General features: G+C 47.1%; 1 protein-coding gene across 5 annotated transcripts in view; it reads right to left on the reverse strand.

Annotated features, from left to right (window-relative positions):
- The window catches only part of TPX2 (TPX2 microtubule nucleation factor), a 49,726-nt gene that overhangs the window by 3,452 nt on the left and 31,388 nt on the right, over positions 1–14,886 (reverse strand). For 2 of the 5 annotated variants that reach the window (XM_087962338.1, XM_087962335.1), the window contains 5 exons: positions 10,867–10,971; positions 8,599–8,775; positions 5,564–5,710; positions 2,967–3,078; positions 704–889 (listed from right to left, as the gene is read on the reverse strand). In XM_087962338.1, the coding sequence (XP_087818464.1) occupies positions 704–889; positions 2,967–3,078; positions 5,564–5,710; positions 8,599–8,775; positions 10,867–10,971 (727 nt within the window). The remainder of the gene's footprint in view (positions 1–703; positions 890–2,966; positions 3,079–5,563; positions 5,711–8,598; positions 8,776–10,866; positions 10,972–14,886) is intronic. The other 3 variants (XM_087962336.1, XM_087962339.1, XM_087962340.1) reach the window with 3 other exon arrangements.

Below are 14,886 nucleotides of genomic sequence, written 5' to 3' on the forward strand. Positions count from 1 at the left end.
AACCGAACGAACGACTTTGCTTTCTGCAAGGTTTCGTCCTCTTGGACTGACTTTTGTCCCTTATGGGAGGGGCAATCACCTCCCAGCCTTACTCCCGAGTCGCCCCTTTTTGTCTCAGCTGCTCTTGCCTTCTAGCAGCTCTGTGCATTGGGAACAGACTCCCCTTGTTCCTCTTCCTTGCTGCTGCCAGACTCCAAAGGGTCCGGAGGCAGCACCCCACTCCCAGATGGTCCTGGCCCCATTTCTGCAGCGGACGCAGAACCCTCATCCGAGTCCCCTCCAGATTCCTCGACTGGTCCCCGTTCTTCCCCACTGTCCAATTCCGCTGCTGTCTGCACCAGCTGCCGGCGAACCACAACACTTAACAACCCCAGGAGACCATCATTTCTGTGGCTAAGCAAGACAAATTGTTCAATGAGCTTTTTACGACCTTTCTGGCTGCAGTCGTTAAATGAGACGGTCGTTAAGGGAATCCTGCTTCCCCCCCATTGACTTTTCCTCATCAGAAGGTCGCAAAAAGGGACGCTGCAGCCATCATAAATATGAGCCGCTTGCCCCAAGTGTCTTGAGGTTCGATCGTAGTGACCCTGGGGAGGCTTGCCTCGTTCGTAAGTGCGAAACACGGTTTCTAAGTCTCTTTGCTTAAGTGCCGTTGTAACTTTGGTCGCTAAATGGACCGTTGTAAGTTGAGGACTTCCCTTACAAAGCAGAGGTGTCCTTACCAGCTCTTCTCGCAGCTTGGCCCTCTCCTCTTTGGCTCGTTCCTCCTCCACCCTCCGGGTGGCCTCCTGAAGCCGGGCCTTCTCCGCCTCCAGCTCGGCCAGCCGATTCTCGAACTCCAGACGCTCCTTGGCCCGTAGTTCGGTGGCCAGCACGAAGGGATCGGGGGCTGCAGAAGCAGAAAGGAGAAGCGCCAGGTTGAGTAATGGTCCCGTTTCCTTTTCTCTGCTTCGGGGCCGACCCACACGGGGGGCTGGGGGTAGGGAGGGGGGCAGTAGAGATAGCTGGGAAGGGTACCGGAGCCCAAATGAAGAGGGCTTTCCCTTGGGAACCAAGGACATTCTAGCAGGTGTTTTTTTTTTTAACAGATTTAACAGAATGGGAAGGGACCTTGTAGGTCATCTAGTCCAACCCTCCCCCACCCAAGCAGGAGACCGTTCACCATTTCTGATCAATAGCAGTCCAGTCTCTTTTGAAAACCTTCCTGAAGGCAACTTCTGTTCCATTGGTTGAGGGTTCTCACTGCCAGAAAATTCCTCCTTATTTCCAGGTTGATTCTCTCCTTGTTCCGTTTCCATCCATTGTTCCTTGTCTGGCCTTCGGGTGTCTTGGAAAATAGCTTGTCCCCTTTCCTCCTCTCTGGGGCAGCCCCTCCCTCAAATATTGGAAGGCTGCTCTCCTGTCTCCCCTGGTCCTTCTCTTCCCTAGACTAGCCAGGCCCAGTTCCTGCAACCGTTCATCGTATGTTTTAGCCTCCAATCATCCCCTCATCATCCTGGTTGCTCTTCTCTGCACTTTTTCTAGTCTCAACCTCTTTTTTATAGTCTGGTGACCAAAACTGCATGAAGTACTCTAGGTGTGGCCTTACTAAGGCTTTATAGAGGGGTATTAGTACCCCCCCTTGATCTCGATTATATCCTCTGTTAATGCAATTTAGGATTGCATTGGCTTTTTTGGCTGCCACTGCACACTGCTGGCTCATATTTCGCTAAGACTCCAAGATCCCTCTCACAGTTACTGCTCGATAATGATTACAGATAATCAGAGTTGGAAGGGACCTTGTAGGTAGGTCATCTAGTCCAACCCCCCCACCCCCAAGCAAGAGACCCTACACCATTTCTGACAAAGGGCAGTCCAATCTTTTCTTGAAAGCCTGGTTAAGCCTGATTTCACCCAGCTTATATGCATTCTGTTGTGTGTGGCCTTACTAAGGCTTTATAGAGTGGTATTAATACCTCCCTTGATCTTGATTGTATCCCTCTGTTAATGCAATTTAGGATTGCATTGGTGTTGAGGAGGAGACAGGTCACCTAGCAACTGGACTGTATGCTGATTGGACCAGGTGACCGATTGATTTGGGAATGTGTCAAACTTCCATTTTTAACCAGGTGAAACTATGGGAACTTTTAGAGTTAGTATTCTATTCTATTATTATATTCTATTCTATTCTATTCTATTCTACTCCTATTATCTATTCTATTCTATTCCTATTAGACATTCTATTCTATTCCTATTATCTATTCTATCCTATCTTATTTCTATTCTCTTTTATCCTTATTTCTATTCTATCCTTATTTCTATCCCATTCTATCCTTATTTCTGTTCTATTTCATTCCATTCCATTCCATTCTATTCTATCCTTATTTCTATTCTACCCTTATTTCTATTATATTCTTTTTTATTCTATTCTATCCTATCCTATCCTTATTTCTATCCTATCCTTATTTCTATTCTACCCTTATTTCTATTCTATTCTACCCTTATTTCTATTCTATTCTACCCTTATTTCTATTATATTCTTTTTTATTCTATTCTCTCCTATCCTATCCTTATTTCTATTCTATCCTTATTTCTATTCTTATTCTATTCTACCCTTATTTCTATTCTATTCTATCCTTATTTCTATTATATTATATTCTTTTTTATTCTATTCTACCCTACCCTATCCTTATTTCTACTATATTCTATTCTATTTTATTTTATTCTATTCTATTCTTTTTCTATCCTATCCCATCTTTATTTCTATTCTATTCTATTCTGTTCTATTCTATTCTATTATTCTATTCTATTCTATTCTATTTATTCTATTCTATTCTATCCCATCTTTCTATTCTATTCTATTCTATTCTTATTCGATTCTATCCCTATTTCCATCCTATCCTATCCTATTTTCTATTTGAAATGTTAAACTTGGAAAAAACCTTCAGGCCACATCCGATGGGCCACCACACCTGAAGACGCCTCACCTAAAAGCAGCTTGCTGTCTTTCTTGGGAAGGAAAGGCTCCTGGTGTAGCACCTGGCTGGGTTGGGCTTTGAAGACGGCAGCTTCTTTCTGGCGCTTCATCTCCTCCTTCAGCTGAGGAGAGAGATTGAGAGGGGGATTTAAAGGAGACATCCAACGGAAGAAAAATTCAGGCAGTCCTTGACTTACGACCGCGAGGGAGCCCCAATTTTTTTTTTTTTTTTGCCAACGAGCCAAGGCAAGGTGTTAAAGCAACTTTTGCCCCCCTTTTTAAGACCCTTCCGTGCCACCGTTGCTAAGCGGATCGCTTGCGGCTGTTAAAAAAGTTAGCCGCACGGTTTGATCAGTGAATCCCGGCTTCCCCACGGACGCAAAAAGGAGATCGCGTGTCCTTGGGACCCTGCAACTGTTGTAAGTGTCTGTATTTCTGCTTGTGTGCTGGCCGATGGCTTTGGAATGACTCAGCTGAGGATGGATTCTGCAGCAACTGCGGGGCTGCTGGAAATGGCTCTTTTCATGTACTGACGTGGAGCATATTGTTAAAGGGGGTTGGGGCACATATAGGTGGTAATTAAGCCTAAGGTTAAAACATGGGGAAGGTGGAACCAGGTGGGGGATCAGTTAGTGAGGGTCGGGAATAGGTTAGGGATGTTATAGGGTTAATAGCATTTAGGGATAATGGGTTAGGCGTGGCCAGAACTAGAACTGCGTATAGGCCTGGGTGCGGTGAGGTGTGTCTCATGATAATGGTTAAAAAAAGGAAAGGGAGCAAACTCAAACCCAGATCTAACCTTGTCTGGCTTTTAGCCTTTCTTGTCAGAGAAGAGTATTTGTTGTTTGCTGAGCTAACGAATAAACCACCATTGCACAAGAAAGGAGCTGGAGTTTGTATTCATTTCAAGGACAAGTCTTCAATACTCAAGGACTGGCTGAGAGTTAAGTGCATGCCAGTGTCAACTCATAAAATATCCCTCTGCCTGTTTTAGTAGTTGTCATTAAAAAAAAGGGGGGGGGAGGGCGGGAATAACAAACCAGGCCTCTGAAGGATCAGGGTTGGCGCCTGAACACATCACCCTTGGCCAGGTTCAAGCCAGGAATGCTCCAGGGGCTGTTCTGCAGCCGCTACATTCGCAAGGAGCGCCTGAGTCGGCCCCTTTCTACATTCTGACAGCCGTTGGAGAGGAAGCCCTGGCTCAATCCTCACGGGGCCGGGAGGACTTTTCGCTGTCCCACTTCTGCAAACCCACGTCCTAGGGACTGCAAGTTGATCCTCAGGCGGTGGTGGGGGCTTGTGAACTGGACGTCATGTGTGTGTAGACGCCTCGCTCGTCACTGAGAGGAGAACAACCTTTGTGACTCGGGGTTGAACTGTGGTGCTCTCTGAGCTTGTCTTCTTGCAGATGTTTCATGACCCAGCTAGGGAGCATCATTAGTGCAAGAAGGGATTGGGGTTTGGGGGCGGGGAGGAGAACTATGAGGTCCTTGGTGCTCTCTGGCTTTGTTTTCTTGCAGATGTTTCATGGCCCAACTAGGTAACTCCCTCAGTGCAAGAAGGGGGTAAGGTTTGTGGAGAGGAAGGAGGAGGAGGAGGACTGCGAGGTTGATGGTTCTCTCTGAACTTGTCTTCTTGCAGATGTTTCATGACCCAATTAGGTAACATTATCAGTGCTAGAAAGGATTGGGGTTTGGGAGGAAGGGGAGGAGGAGGAGGACGACAACGATGGGGTCCTTGGCACTCTGTGAGTTTGGTTGTTTCCTTGCAGACATTTCATAACCCAACTAGGGAACACCATCCAGGCTGGGGTAAGCCATGGTAATGAAACTCAAAAGACAGGAGTCTTCAAACTCGACAGCTTGAAGACTTGTGGACTTCAACACCCAGAATTCCTCCTTCAGTCCTGTTTAGCTCAGGAATTCTGGGTGTTGAAGTCCACAAGTCTTAAAGTGGCCAAGTTTTGAAGTCCCTTGCTCAAAGACTTTGGCCACCTCATGAGAAGGAAGGAAGGACTCCCTGGAGAAGAGCCGAATGCTGGAGGACAATAGAAGAAGGAGGGGACGGCAGAGGAGGAGGGGGCTGGATGGAGTCACTGAAGCAGTCGGCGTGAGCTTAAATGGACTCCGGGGGATGGCAGAGGACAGGGAGGCCTGGAGGAACGTAGTCCATGGGGTTGCGATGGGCCAGACACAACTTCACAACTAACGACGACAAAGCCATGGTATAGAAACAGAGAGCAAACCCCACTCCCTCTAATCCTGATGAGGTAACCTAGTCAGGTCACGAAACGTGTGTGAGAAAACGAGCGCACGGACCACCAAGGACTGCAGAGGGCCTAGTTATGTATCCACCTTCCCCTTATTAAGGAAAAAAAAGACAGTCACTAGCTCGCTTGCATTTTTCTCCTCGGGAGGAAAAAGAGAATTGGAAAACTCTCTTTCGGGAGAGGAAAACCGATGCACACATTCCCACCTCCCTGAGAGCCGTTTTGGAGCCACCATCCAAAGCCCCGAGGACCAGGGGAGGGGGCTGAACCCAGATCTGGATTTCTTTTGTGGACAAAAGTGTCCTTCAAGCCCAAGCGGATCCCGCCACCGGTCTTACCTGCTGCTGCCACATCTCCTGCCGGACAGCTCCACGGGCATCGATGGCTAGTTGGAAAGGTTCTGGCTTTGTGGGGCTCTTCACCTTCTTCTCGGGCAGATTGATGTGGTCAAACTGGGGCAGCGGGTGGGCTTTGAACTTGGGCACCTGCAGGGAGGGAAAGGCACCTGGGGAGTGAGGCGGCTGGCCAGGACCTGCTTTGAAAGCATTGCTAGGATTGAGCCCCCAACCACCTCTGGAGGCAAGCCCTTCCACTCATCACAGGCAGTCCTCGACTTATAGAATAGAATCCTTTTATTGGCCAAGGGTGATTGGACACACAAGGAATCTGTCTTTGGTGCAAATGCTCTCAGTGTGCATAAAAGAAAAGATCCATTCGTCAAGAGTCAAGAATCATAAGGTACAACACTTAATGACAGTCAGAATAGAATAGAATAGAATAGAATAGAATAGAATAGAATAGAATAGAATAGAATAAATAGAATAGAATAGAATAGAATAGAATAGAATAGAATGAATAGAATAGAATAGAATAGAATAGAATAGAATAGAATAGAATAGAATAGAATAGAATAGAATAGAATAGAACAGAATAAAATTCTTTATTGGCCAAGTGTGGTTGGACACACAAGGAATTTGTCTTTTGTGCAGATGCTCTCAGTGTACATAAAAAGAGACATTCGTCAAGAGTCAAGAATCATCAGGTACCACACTTAATAATAGTCATAGGATAGGATAGGATAGGAAGGATAGAATAGAATAGAATAGAATAGAATAGAATAGAATAGAATAGAATAGAATAGAATAGAATAGAATAGAATAGAATAGAATAGAATTCTTTATTGGCCAAGTGTGGTTGGACACACAAGGAATTTGTCTTGGTGCAAATGCTCTCAGTGTCCATAAAAGAAAGAGACATTCATCAAGAGTCAAGAATCATCAGGTACCACACTTAATAATAGTCATAGGGTACAATAAGCAATCAAATCATACTAGGAAACAGTCAATACAAATCATAAGATACAAGAGATCAAAGTTACAGTCATACAGTCACAAGTGGGAGGGGATGACTGATAAGGAGTGATGAGAAGGTTAATAGTAATAGTAGTGCAGACTTTGTAAATAGTTGGACAGTGTTGAGGGAAATATTTGCTTAGCCGAGGGATGGCGTTTGGGAAAAAAACTGTCCTTGTGTCTAGTTATTCTGGTGTGCAGTGCCCTAGTTTAGTTTTCTTTATTGTCATGGCACCTGGTACAACAAAATTAAATACCATCTTCAATGTACATTATGGCTATGAAAATAAATGCAAACACACATCCGTCACATTCTATACACTGAATTAAAAAAACCACTGATATTGCATTAATATGGCACTATACAGTAGAATTCAACAGCCAGCCATTTGTCATGGAATTTACTATCTGGCAGCTAGGAAAAAAAGACAGGCTCCACCTCGCACGATAATGGAGCTCGCCTTCCGCATCTAGATTTTGGCACTCACTTATCACCTGACATTTTGGGGAAACTGGCAGGAACGTCCCAGGGGGACTAGATCGCTCTGCCCAAGTGTTAAAAGAGCCACAGGAAACGCAGGCGTTGGGTCCGGGAGGGGAAGGAGGCGCCTTCGAGGAGAATGCCAGCTGTCACTTTTAGACCTTTGGCGGTGGCGGGCCAATAGTCCGAGTGCTTTTGTAGCCCCCAAGAGAAAAGAGGCATCCCTGACTGTAAAGGTGTGAGAATCCAGCTTGGCGTGAGGGCCGCGGTTGGGTGGAGAGGGAGCCCAGGAGAAGCGGTTGTCAAAAGTTAAGGTTGCAACGTCTAGGGAGGTTCTCAAGGCATCCAAGTTTTTTTTTTCCTTTTGAAGACATTTCGCCTCCAAGTGGCCTCAACGACCCTCTGAAAGAATGCAAATGACCAGCTGTCTTGCAAGGATTTTTTTATTTTTTATTTGAAGCTGTTATGTTTAGAGATAAACAGGTAACAGATAATCAGAGTTGGAAGGGACCTTGTAGGTCATCCAGTCCAAGGAATATATATAAAATCCTTCCCTTCCCCACCCTCCAGTCAGAGCTGAAGAAGCTTCTTGGATGAGAAGCGAAAAGTCTTCAAAAGGAAAAAACCAAGAGAAGTCCAGTTACCTCTTGAAAAAAGCACCTTTCAGCTGCAATGGTTTTCTCCTGTTCTACTTTGTTTGTTTCAACTCATGTTTTAATTTGTTTGTTTATATCCCGCCGTTATTAGTTTTACAAATAACTCAAGGCAGCGAACATATCCAACATAGCTTCCTCCTCCTATTTTCCCCAACAGCAACCATGTGAGGTGGGTTGGGCTGAGAAAGAGAAGGATTTGGCCCAAAGTCAAACCACTTGGGGTTTCGTGCCTTAGGTGGGACTAGAACTCTCCATCTCCTGGTGATGGGCCCAGGGTGACCCATTCGGCTTTCATGGCTAAGGTGGGCTTGTCTTGGCCACTTTTTAGAGGGGCACGATGGAGAGTGTTTTAACAAACGGCATCCCTGTTTGGTTTGGTGGCAGAAGTGCCTCAGATAGAAAGTCCCTACAGGGAGTGGTGAGGACAGTGGAGAAGAGGATAGGAAGCTCGCTTCCTGTCACTTGGGATGCTGCTTATAAGCGCTATGTGCTGAGAGAGCTGGAAGCCTTGTTAGAGACCCCACACACCCACTCCACGGTCTGTTTCTGTTGCTCCCCTCTGGGAGCGGGTTTCAAACTATTTCTAGCAGGACTTCCAGATTCTGTAACGGCTTTGTTCCCTTATCAAATCCCTCTGGTAAACTCGCGAGATACAACTCCCTTCGTTTTGCATCAGAGATTTTGGGCTCAGTTACGGTGGTTGAGAACTTCCTCTATTCTTCTTGTCGTTGTTTATTTTATTGTTCTATTATTTTACTTCTGTTCCGTTTACACTCCTTTAATGTTTCTTCTTCTTTTAATTATAGCCCCATGGCGAGACAAGCGGCCAATTACATTTCACAAATAAATGATAAAAAGGAAGTACCCCTTTCATTGGCACCTACCTCCTCCTTCTGCAGCTCTTCGATTTTTTTTTCTTTCTGAAGTAGCCGCTCCTTGTCCCGGGCGTCAAACGAGAACGGGCAGGTTTCCACCAGCCTTGGCTCTGTGGCTTTGGGTTTGAAGGGCACCCCTGGGTGGGGCATCGGCTTCGCTTTAATCACATGGGCCACTTCCTCCACCTGCAAAGAGACACCCCGGCATCAGCAGCTCGCCAGGAAAAAGAGGGGAGAGAATCACAGCCCACTGTTGGGGGGTGTCCCAGCGTTGACCCAAACCTGGTTCCAAGGAAACAAAGACGAAACAGAGGTAACAACAAAACCTCTTAATGATTCTTTACAAATCCTGTTCCTTCATGGGTAAAAGGCTGCTTCAAACCAATTAGCTCCGGTAAGAAAGAGCCTTGCCAAGGTTTTTGCAAGGCTGCCAAGAACACCAGATAAAGTTGCCAAGAAATATTCCAAACACAAAGAGTCTCCAAACACCAACCAAGATACTTCGAAAGTCCACAAGGCTTGAGTGCAAAAACTTCTTTGCTTCCTGCAAAGAACTCCGGTTTCTCAGCTGGCTTTTATCCCTTAAGGGAGGGGCCATTACCTTGCAGCCTTACTCCCGAGTCACCCGTGCTGCTGCAGCTGCACTTTCCTTCGAGCATCCCTGCGCACACACACACTGGGCACAGGCTCCTCGGGGTCCTCTTCCTCACTGCTGCCGGCCTCCACAATCTCCGAAGGCAGCACTCCACTCCCTGATGGTCCTGGCCCCATCCCTGCATCCCACGCAGGCCCCTCATCTGAGTCCTCCCTCTCTGAACCCTCAGCCGCCCGCACCTGCTACCGGTGAACCACAACACCAAGGGACACCAGTCCTGGCTTGGGCAGGTCCATTGCTGGCATCAGCGCCAGGCCCAATACAGGTAGTCCTCGATTTATGATGAAAATTGGGACCTGAATTTTCCCTGCAGGACATTTTCAAGGAGTCACCCCCTGATTGTCTGATCTTTCTTGCTAGGGTCATGTGCTTATGAAGTGAATCTGCCGTTCCTTGTCTGCTTTGCATGTTGGGAGACGGCTGGGAAGATCACCGATGGCGGATCACGTGAGCCTGGGATGGTCCTATTGTTGGAAATAGATGCTGGTTGCCAAATGCCCAGATTTTGATCAGGGGGACCAGGGGGATGCTGAAACAGGCATAAGGGTGAGAGGAGAAAGAGAATGGCAGGGTCTTGGGGGGGAGGGGGCCCCTCTGAGCTTGGTGGTTTTCCTGCAGATGTTTCATGACCCAGCTAGGGAACATTATCAGTTCTAGGAGCGGAGTTTGCAGAGAGGAGGAGGAGGAGGAGGAGGAGGAGGAGGAGGAGGAGGAGGAGGAGGAGGAGGAGGAGGAGGAGGAGGAGGAGGAGGAGGAGGAGGAGGAAGAGGTAAGGGAGGACTGTGGGGTCCTTGGTGCTAAGCTTGGTCGTTTTCTTGCAGACGTTTCATGACCCAACTAGGGAACATCATCAAGGAAGGGAGGAAGGGAGGGAGGGAGGGAGGGAGGGAGGGAGGGAGGGAGGGAGGGAGGGAGGCAGGAAGGACTGTGAGGTCCTCAGTGCTCTCTAACCTTGGTCATTTTCTTGCAGACATTTCATGACCCAACTAGGGAACATCATCAAGGAAGGAAGGAAGGAAGGAAGGAAGGAAGGAAGGAAGGAAGGAAGGAAGGGAGGGAGGAAGGAAGGACTGTGAGGTCCTCAGTGCTCTCTAACCTTGGCCATTTTCTTGCAAGACATTTCATGACCCAACTAGGGAACATCATCAAGGAAGGAAGGAAGGAAGGAAGGAAGGAAGGAAGGAAGGAAGGAAGGAAGGAAGGAAGGAAGGAAGGAAGGAAGGAAGGAAGGAAGGAAGTTAAGGAAGGAAGGAAGTTAAGGAAGGAAGGTAAGGAAGGAAGGGGAGGAGGGACTGCGTGGTCCTCGGTGCTCTCTAAGCTTGGTTGTTTTCTGGTGGACGTTTCATGACCCAACTAGGGAACATCATCAGTCCTAAAAGGGAGAGGCGTTTGTGGAGAGGAAGAATGTAAATCACTTTTTTTCAGTGCCGTCGAAGCTTTGGTCGCCAAACGAATGGTTTCAAGTCAAGGACTACCGATATTAGTCCGTCCGGGAGGCTACATCAAACCCCACTCAGCCCAGGGAGATCAACCGGGGCTTCAGAACAGCCATGAGTGGAGCTACCCCAGCGGCCCACCCCCACCCCCGAGGCCAAACCAAGGCCCAGCGCAAAGCAAGATACCTTTTCTTTCTTCTCCTCTCTAACCAGGGCACCCACTTTGTTTTTCAAGGCAAAAGCCGGGGACTTGGGGACGGTGATGGGAAGCGTCTTCTTCTCTGGAACACCCTGCAAGAGAGGAAGGGAAGGGAGTCAGGGGATGGAGTAAGACCCAGCCAGGGTAGCTACCAAGCTTTCGTGGGGCGGAGACAACAACTTGGTCCTCAACACCAGTCAGACCAAGGAGCTTCTAGTGGACTGTAGAAGGAACAGATCAGACCTCCAGCCCTGGCTTATCAAGGGAGACCGAGTGGAGCAAGTGGCCACTTTTAAGTTTCTGGGTGTTACCCTAAAAAGAGGACCTGACCTGGGGTGGGTTCACATTGCAGCCCTGGTCAAAAGGGCCCAGCAGAGATACTACTACCTGAGACCTTTGAAGGCCAGGCAAGGAACAATGGATGGAAACTGATCTAGGAGAGATTTAACCTGGAAATAAGGAGAAATTCTGTGACAGTGAGAACCATCAACCCAAGGAACAGAAGTTGCCTTCAGAGGTTGTGGGAGCTTCATCACTGGAGGTTTTTCCAAGAACAGACTGGACTGCCATCTGTCAGAAATGGTGTAGGGCAGGGGTGTCCAACCTTGGCAACTTTAAGACTTGTGGATTTCAACTCCCAGAATTCCTCAGCCAGCTTTGCTGGCTGAGGAATTCTGGGAGTTGAAGTCCACAAGTCTTAAAGTTGCCAAGGTTGGACACCCCTGTTGTAGGGCCTCTCACGTGGGCAGGGGGTTCGATTAGATGACCTACAAGGTCCCTTCCAACTCTGATGATCTGTATGATCTAATGTGTATTATCTGTGTGGAAATGTAGGAATTATCACCAAGATTTTTAGTACTGTCAAAGAAGATGGAGAATTGTACAGTTTATTTTTTTTAGATTTACTTGTGTTTCAAATTTCAATAAAGGTTTAAAATTAAAACAAAAACAAAGACATCGACACAGGATGGTCTGAGAAAAACCATTTCAAGGACCTCTGGGCTTTAGGACCACGAGGGAGGCCCAAATTGATCCTGCTCTGCAAAACACTCTGCCTCATTTTATGACCTCTTTTGACACTGTTGTCCAGTGAATCGCTGCAGCGGTGAAGTTGAGTCACATGGTCGTTAAACGAAATCTGTCTTCCTGATTGGCTTTGCTCGTCCGACGGTCGCCAAAGGGGGAAATCATGTGAGCCTCGGGGCACTGTGTCCGCCATAAGTAGGAGTCAGCGGCCAAGCGGCTGAATTTTGATGATCACGTGACCCTGGGGATGCTGCAAGTCGTTGTGTGTGGAAAAGGGTCATATACAGTCCCCTTTTTTTTCAGGGCCGTTGTGATGTCGAACGGTCAGTAAATGAATTGTTGTACGTCGAGGACTACCTGTCCAACGAAGAACATCAATGCCACATTGGGAAGTGTCTAATAAAAACCAGTTCAAGTAGTGCTCGACTTACAACAACGGAGACCAACATTTCTATTGGTAAGAAAGACAGTTAAGTGAGTTTTGCCCCCATTTTATGACCTTTCTTGCCATGGTTGTTAAATGGATCATTTCTGTTCATAAACCCAAACTGGCTTCTCCGTTTACCAGTCGGAAGGTTGCAAAAGGGGATCACTGCGACCGTCGTAAACGTGAGCCAGTTGCCAAGAGTCTGGGTTTGGATCACGTGACCAGGGAGATGCTTGCAATGGTTGCAAATTTGGGGGGAGGGGGCGGAATAATAATTAAAGATTTCTGTTGCTATGTGAGAACTCGGCTGAGTGCGTTTTACTCCGTTTTAGCAACTTTTCTTGCCACGTTTATGAAGTGAATCACTGCAGTTGCTCCATTAGGAGCCCAGTCGAAGCGAATCCGCCTTCCCTATTTCTCAGATTATATTCATGGGCTGGACTAGAGCCTGGTAACAAGGTCAGCCAATGAATAGGCACAGCAACCAAGTCAGTAACAATGAGGACTGTTTGGAAACTGAAACTACAAGTAGCCTAGGCGTGGCTCTATATTAAGCTCTGATGCTCTGTGGAGCTCTGAGCCTGTCTGTTGAACATGAAACTGCTTCTCTCCTCTGCTTGCCTGCTGAAACTAAAGTGAAACTGGGAGTTCTCTCTTTCTCTCTTGCTACTGAAGTTACTTGCAACATGTTTGCTCGGGGTTGGAGAAATCTACAACTGGTTTGTAAAATCTACTTATTACGTTGATAAAAAGGTTAAATGAAGCACCAGCCTTGCATCTGGTTTTATTTTTCTGAACGCTGCAAAAACTCTGAATACTACTGACTTTTGCTTGTCAGAAAAAGGGATTACTGTCAACTCATCAAACATTCCTCTGCCTGTTTGAGTAGTTGCCATTTTTTTAAAAAAAAAGAGGGGAGGTGGGAAGGCAATCTGGAAGAGCCGTGCGGCAGTTTGGAAGCGAAAGTCCATTCCAACTCTTTATCTTGAAAAGGTTGTAACTCAACTACCAGAGCTTTTGCCTGCAAATACTGCATATTTCATTGGAGGATGTGATTGATGACACCCAGCTCCTGAAGGTTCTCAATGGGAGAACCTGGTTGATGAAGAGTCAGGGGAGAGGGGGGAAACAGGGTCCCAGGGGACTGTAAATGACGTAGGCCGGAGTTGGCTTCATGCAGGTCAGGACCATTACGTCGCCTCTACTGGGTCCTTTGAAGCTTTTCGAAGTTTGGCTCGAGAATCACGATTTCATTAGGGCGATCGCTGGAATCCTGACACTCAAAACCAGGCAGAGCTTTGATGATACATCATGGCTGCTGGCTTGATTTTTTTTTTTTTGACCTGTCCTGCAGGTGTCTTCTTCATCTTCTCCTCTGAGCTTGGAGAGCAGGTGGTCTTCTGGAATACGTTCTGCTTTGGGCACTAGGAGGGTTCCAGAGCGCAGGTTGGCGGTCTCTGGTCTCATGGAGCTGGATCAGATTCCTCTTCTATTTTCACCACTAAGTTTGATCAATGGCGCTTCCGGCCTAGGGTCAGCTTGTAAAACATTCCTATGACCGTTTCCAAATTGCCATTTGAAAAGGGGGAAGAGCCTTGAAGGAGCAGACGACAAATGAACGTTCCAAGCTTATCTCAATTTTGCTTTATACAGGTCACCTTCAAGAAGTGAGAGGAGCCGAATGTCAACTCATAAAACATTCCCATGCCTGTTTTAGTAGTTGCCATTTAAAAAAGGGGGGGGTGAGGAAGGAAATCTGCAAGAGCAGAGCAGCAGTTGGGAAGCGGAAGTCCATTCCAACTCTTATCTTTAAAAGAGTGTAACTAAAATGCCAGAGCTTTCTCCTGCGAATATATTGAATTGGAGAATGTGATTGATGACACCCAGCCCATGGGAGAGCTCAATGGGAGAATCTGGTTTATGAGACACCCAGGGGGGGTGGGGGGAACAGGGTCCCAGGGGACTGGAAATGACATAGGCCAGAGTTGGCTTCATGCAGGTCAGGACCATTACGTCGCCTCTAATGGGTCCTTTGAAGTTTTTCGAAGTTTGGCTCGAGAATCACGGTTTCATTAGGGCGATCGCTGGAATCCTGACACTCAAAACCAGGCACAGCTTTGATGATACATCATGGCTGCTGGCTTGATTTTTTTTTTTTTTTTGACCTGCCCTGCAGCTGTCTTCTTCATCTTCTCCTCTGAGCTTGGAGAGCAGAAGGTCTTCTGGAGTACGTTCTGCTTTGGGCACTAGGAGAGTTCCAGAGCGCAGGTTGGCGGTCTCTGGTCTCATGGAGCTGGATCAGAGTCCTCTTCTATTTTCACCAGTTTGATCAATGGCGCTTCCGGCCTAGGGTCAACTTGTAAAACATTCCTATGACCGTTTCCAAATGGCCATACGAAGGGGTGGGGTGGGTGGGAGAACCTTGAAGGAACAGACGGCAAATGAACATTCCAAGCTTATCTCAGTTTTGCTTTATAAAGGTCAAGAAGTGAGAGGAGCCGAATGTCAACTCATAAAACATGCCCATGCCTGTTTTAGTAGTTGCCATTTTTTT

The sequence above is a fragment of the Notechis scutatus genome, chromosome 3 (genome assembly GCF_049901735.1).
Source record: "Notechis scutatus isolate UNSWTSFEM ecotype Mainland chromosome 3, rNotScu1.2, whole genome shotgun sequence".
Taxonomy (NCBI): Eukaryota; Metazoa; Chordata; class Lepidosauria; order Squamata; family Elapidae; genus Notechis; species Notechis scutatus.